Source organism: Garra rufa, chromosome 4 (assembly GCF_049309525.1).
Source record: "Garra rufa chromosome 4, GarRuf1.0, whole genome shotgun sequence".
Classification (NCBI taxonomy): Eukaryota; Metazoa; Chordata; class Actinopteri; order Cypriniformes; family Cyprinidae; genus Garra; species Garra rufa.
This window is the reverse complement of record NC_133364.1, coordinates 19,607,886-19,613,885: the sequence shown is the minus strand read 5'-3', so window position 1 is coordinate 19,613,885 and position 6,000 is coordinate 19,607,886. Positions and strand designations below refer to the sequence as shown.

The 6,000-nt window shown below is 37.4% G+C and overlaps 1 protein-coding gene across 4 annotated transcripts in view; it reads left to right on the top strand.

Annotated features, from left to right (window-relative positions):
* Window positions 1-6,000, top strand: part of anks1b (ankyrin repeat and sterile alpha motif domain containing 1B) — a 258,420-nt gene that overhangs the window by 168,325 nt on the left and 84,095 nt on the right. For all 4 annotated transcript variants that reach the window (XM_073838818.1, XM_073838817.1, XM_073838816.1 and 1 more), the window contains one exon: window positions 4,617-5,263. In XM_073838818.1, coding sequence (XP_073694919.1) covers window positions 4,617-5,263 — 647 coding nt within the window. The remainder of the gene's footprint in view (window positions 1-4,616; window positions 5,264-6,000) is intronic.

Here is a 6,000-nt window from a genome sequence, read left to right as displayed (position 1 = left end):
TAAAAGTAACACTGATATAGATAATAGTTTTTGTTTTATTTTATTGCAAAAAATATATTGCACAAATATATATTGCATTTTCATGTAACTAAGTAACATAATTTGTTACTTTTTTAGGCAGTAATGCAGTATTGTAATGCATTAACTTTAAAGTACCTTTAAAGTTTTATTTTATATTTTATTTTTATTTAATTTGTTATTGTAAAAAAAAATATATATGTTGTACTTTAAAGTAACTAAGTAACATGACTAGTTACTTTTTTAGGGAGTAACGCAATATAGTACTGCATTACTTTTAAAGGTAACTTAACCCAGCACTGATGTAATGTAATAATGTAATTTTTATTTTATTTTATTCTAATTTTTATTGTAAAAAAGGTAAAGTAACTAAGTAACGTAATTAGTTACTTCCAGTCAAGTCAAGTCGCGCTTTGTCATTTAAAAAAATTATTTAAAAGTAACTAAGTAACACAAATTTTTTTTTGTCATTTTATTTTGTTTATTGTAAAAAAAAATACTGTATTTTAAAGTAACTAATTAACGTAATCAGTTACTTTTTTAGTAAGTAATGCAATATTGTAATGCATTACTTTTAAAAGTAAGTTAACCCAACACTGATTTAGATAGTATAGTTTTTATGAATTTAAAAAAATTTTTTTTTTTTTTTTTTTAGAAATTTCCAATCTCAGATCTCAATCACAGACATTTTCCAGACATTACTGTACAGATGAGTTTTCTCAGAAAACGTTAAAACCCACACACACAAAAACAACCTCTTTCCCCTGATATCTCTCGTAGTTTGGTGACACATCTCTCTCTCAGTGATAGCAAAGATCTCAGAGCACTCATGCCTTTATATTACCCATAAATTGTGCATTTTATTTGATCTGTTTCCCAGAAACTGAAGTGAACTTTCCATTATGGCTGTGTAGGTGTGCTGAGTGGTTTCTATACTGTAGATGGTTATCCACTTCTGCCTTGCTGCGAGTCTAGGGAACACACACATTTTTTCTTTAACATGCTGCTTCACTCTGTGTTTGTTTTTTTTATTATTTGAAGTCTTTTGTTTAATGTTAAAATGATCAAATACTGTATGTTTCTCAACTACATACACTTATATTAGATCTATTTCAGTATCAGGATTATCATGACTGATGACTGTTGGCTTCAGATTGTTTTGGGGGGCTGATTTGCATCTTTATTATGTGGTAAAGAACGCTCAGACAGATAGAGTCAACCTACCTTGTTTTTCCTTTGATCCTTTTCAGCGTGAGTTTTTCCTGCAGCGTGTTTGTATTTGGCTTCTCGCAGTTGACGGTCAAGGCCTCTCTGTGTTTTGTATGCCAACCGCTGTTTTGTCTGAGATGGCAGTGACCTTTACTACTGTTGTGATAGCTCATGCTGTTTCTGTCTCTCTCTCAATGGATGAACTCATCATGGCGTTTAACTTACGGTCCTTTCGCTCTAGATGATCAAACCTGACACGGGCCCTTTTGTACAACATCATCTTCTCTCTTCAGGGTCATAAGTGAGTCTGGGACTTTGTTTTAAAGGATTGCTTCAGTCAGCATTTACTCACCCTCATATCGCTCAAGACCCATATGACTTTCTTTCCTCCATGGGACACAAAAGAAGACATTTTTAAAATGTACTAGTCACTCTTTTGTGGAGCTTTCAAAACTTCAAAAAAGTGAATGGTGAGTTTCTTTTTTGGTGAACCCTTCTTTAAACTCATTTTGTTTGTGTGAGATTTACTCAATCTCTTGTTGTCTCCACCTGTTTTGCTCTCCCTCAGCCTGCAGGAGTGTAATTTGATCTTTATCGGTTGAAAATGCTGTTTACATGAGCTGGAACACGGCACTAGCGCTGGGAAGGGATGGTATGGGGGAGCGTTGAGCTCTGATGTCTCCCTCCGAGTGTTATAGATGCTGATATCCTGTTTAGCGTCATGTCTCCGGCGTTCAGTAAATCTGACTGCTGGAGTCCAATCCGGTGTACGCATCAAAAACCTTTTAAGCGTTGCATGTCTTCCACTGTCCACACCCGTATTTATCACACGGGACGCTGCCTTTTCACTTGATATACGAGATATGAGAGGAGCGATGTGTAGTAGGTGTGAATGTAGTCCTGTGATTTATATTACTTGCTTTATAGGCGCATGTTTTAATGAGGTTTAAAACACTCATTCACAGCCTGCTTTGAGGATGTGTGCAGTTGGGATGAGACCAGAAATGGTTTTTGAGAGCTGTTTTAGTTATTCATCAAAGCTGAATTTGCTCGGTCTCCATTTAGTCTTGTTTATTTGTGCTGTGAGCTTTATGCAAGATCAACGCTTTTTTGATGCAAAATAAAAATAGCAGCTTTTTCTGTCTTCCTTTTAGATTCCTCAATTCCGGTGGTTATTTTGGCCTGTAGCAGAGCGTTCTGTTCGGTTGATTATTCTGCGTTAGAGATAAAAGGCAACTCATGTGACTGTCTGGACAGGATCAAAGCTGGATGTACCAATATGTGTGTGTGTGCATGCAGTGCTTTGGTTGACACCAAAGTCTGTTTATTTGACCAGATTTTACTTGAATTTGTTTTTATTATTACAGTTATTACTTCTTTTCTGGCTCTAAAGACCCAGAAAGAAGCCAAGGCACAGATAGTCTACAGAATGATTTTTTACACTGAAATCGTCCACCGAATTGGGAAACAAGACAAGTTATGGTTAGATTTGTCGAATTTGCATCTGGAGAAGAAGCATCTTGGCATTCATGTAATTTTACACTTCCCCTGTCCATTGTATGGTAATTTCAGTATATTTTGGTTCATGCTGTTCCAAACCTCTAAGACCTTTGTTCATCTTCAGACACAAATTAAGATGTTTTTGATGAAATCTGAGTGCTTCATAACATTAAGGTTGGACAATTTTAACAATGTCCTTACTACCTTTATGGGCCTTGAACGTGGTAATTGTGTTCCTGCCTATGCAGGGTCATAAAGCTCTTGGTTTTCATTAAAATTATCTTAATTTGTGTTATGAAGAAGAACGAAGGTCTTATGGGTGTGGAATGTATATTTTAATACAGTAGCAGAATAACATGACACAGTTGAAGTCAAAAGTTTACATACACCTTGCAGAATCTGCAAAATGTTAATTATTTTACCAAAATAAGGGATCATACAAAGAAATTAATGTTATAACACTCACTCACTGATGCTTTAGAAGGAAACACAATGCATTAAGAGCCAGGGGGTGAAAACTTTTTCAATTTGAAGATCAGGGTAAATTTAACTTTTTTTGTCTTCTGGGACTGGCGTTTAAGTGTCTTTTGTAGCTTCTGAAGGGCATTGCTAAATAAAAATAAATAATGTTAATATTTAATAAAAAATGTTTGGGCAAAATAAGATACGTACATATCCTCATTCTGTTAAAAAGTTTACACCCCTGGCTTTTAATGCAACATGTTTCCTTCTGAAGCCCCAGTAAGCATTTTAACCTTCTGTCATTGTTGCATATAGAATTTGTGGGACTTCAAGGATTTTTCTGACAAACAACGAGCAGTTTAATTGTTTAGGGCAAACAAAGGACTCATGAACAACTATCACTTAAAAAAAAAACATCTGTGGATCATTCAGGTAACATCAAGTGTATGTAAACTTTTGAACGGTGTTATTTTTATAAATTCAACTATTATTTTCTCTTGTGGACTATATGTAAACATCTTTTATGGGAAATATCTTAATCAGGTCAGTACTAAATAAAAAGTAACATGCAATTTGTATTATTCCTGTTATTTTGGTAAAATAATTAACATTTTGCAGATTCGGCAAGGTGTATGTAAACTTTTGACTTCAACTGTATATAAGCATCGACTTGAAACACATTTGGACCAAGGTGGTGACTCTATTACTTCCAAGGACCATTCATATTTTCTTCTAAAAAATATAAAAAGCTTGCAATTATTGTTATTCACTTACATTTCTGAAACCAAAAACAACCTCCAAAATCTCACATGCTCATGACTCTACAGAATAAATTCCTTTTTCTGAGAAACAGGAAGAACACGAACATCTTGATGAATGCAGACGCCCGAACTGGAATTTAAACATCAGAGCCTAATAATAAATACAGACGCTGCTCATCTTTATCAAGACCTGAATAAACCCAGTGACCTCCGTGAACTGAGATCTGTCCTTAGCGATTACACTGCCTAAGGAAATATGCTTTTAAGAGCTCTTTAGTGAAGGGGTCTTGGGTTTCTTTACATGGGGCAGTACAAGAGACAGTTCTTGTGGGCTATAGGGAACAAGAGGAGGACAAGAACAGGGTCTCTCTCACCTCAGTGAACAGATTGGCTGGTCCCCAGCTCTAGGCGTTCTTTTGGTGCTTGTCTCAACACAGCTAGTCAACCGAATGACATATATATACATATACAATACTAGTTCAAGTTCTCCAGTGTCTGGAGTACAGAGCGAGAAACTGGGGGACACTGTCCGGGCACTCAAAGAAGTAGTGTTCCTTCTGGGTTTGTCAAATTTCCGATGGTTTGTTTATACTGTTATTCATGTGTGTTCTGTTTTTGTGTAAAAGAAAAGATTTTAATGATTTCAACACTTCTTCTCTCTTGCAGACGAGGCAGCGCATCAGAAGGAGTGCATAGAGCGAGACGACCGCAGAAACAGCCACGTTCCTGAGCAGTTCGCCGGCCTCCTTCACGGCTCGTCTCCTGCCTGCGAATCCCCTGACAACCCTTATCAACTCTACGGCAAAGTGCGAAAGTTCAGCGTTCCTGAGCCTCCACTCCGGCACGGGAATTTTCTCAGGGCGCCCGAGTTCTCGCCTCCGTTCCCTCGCACGGGCAGCGAGGCGTCTGCCCTTAAGACCCAGAAAGAAGTCAAACCGCAGATAGTCTACAGGACGGTTTTTCACACCCGGGTCAACCAGGGCCCACTAACGCCCACCGAATCGACTGAGAAAACCAGTGGGGTGCATGTGAGGAACGGGGAGGTCCGTAGCAAAAACTCTGGCAGCTCTAGCCCAGCAAGCAGCAATACCGGCTACGAGGAAAGAGCCTGCACTCTTGGGAGGATGAGGTCCATGCCCAAGAACGTTTTGGACCTTCAGCTGTCCAGAAATTTCTCCAAATCAGACTCAAACTTGGTGGCCGTGTCTCCCATCGAGGAAGAGCAGTGGAGTTCCAGGGGGCAGAACAGCCCCGGTAAAAGCAGCCCCAACAGACTAGAGAGAACCCCCTCCTTTACGGCAGAGTGGGAAGAGGTAATAACGTTTTAATTACCAGCTAATTGCGGAATCATTTCCACTTAATTAATTCACTTAGCTTGAAGTAACCAAGCTAACTGGCTTGAAAGGTTTTCTTTCGGTGCTCGGCGTATGTTTTTGATGTGTGATGCAAAATCATGCCCTTTCGCCAGAAAGCCTAAATTATTCAACAATGTTGTCATGGCAGCTAAATGATTTTTAATGCGTTTCTTTAATGTATTAAATATGCGTAATGATAGGCCCGGGACACGGTTTTCTCTTCTGTTTTGCACTGACGGTGATCTGTTTTTCACTAGGGCAGCTTTTATTCAGGGTAATGTGGCATATAAAAAGTCAAGCAATCAGTCAATTAATGGAGGAAGTGCCTTTGAATAATGACATCCTAATTATACTGCGAGAACTGATAAATCAAAACAAAAACATGTCTAGGTCATAATTAAAATAATAAATAAGAAGGTATTGTTTGCATACAGAAAACAAAGTATTTAATTATTAATTTTCATGACAGTTTCCCATTACCGTAATTTGTACAGACTGAACTTTTAAGAGTTTGTTTGTTTTTTGGTTGTCATTTGATTTAATATCGTAATAAATATAATATATTTTTTTTCATATTGCATTTTTTTTTAAGTAATGAGAGATCATTGTGTGGGAAATGTGCTTAATTATTAGTGCAGTAATGTCCAAAATATGACCTGAACATCTTTGATGCAGTTGAGGTCAAAAGTTTACAT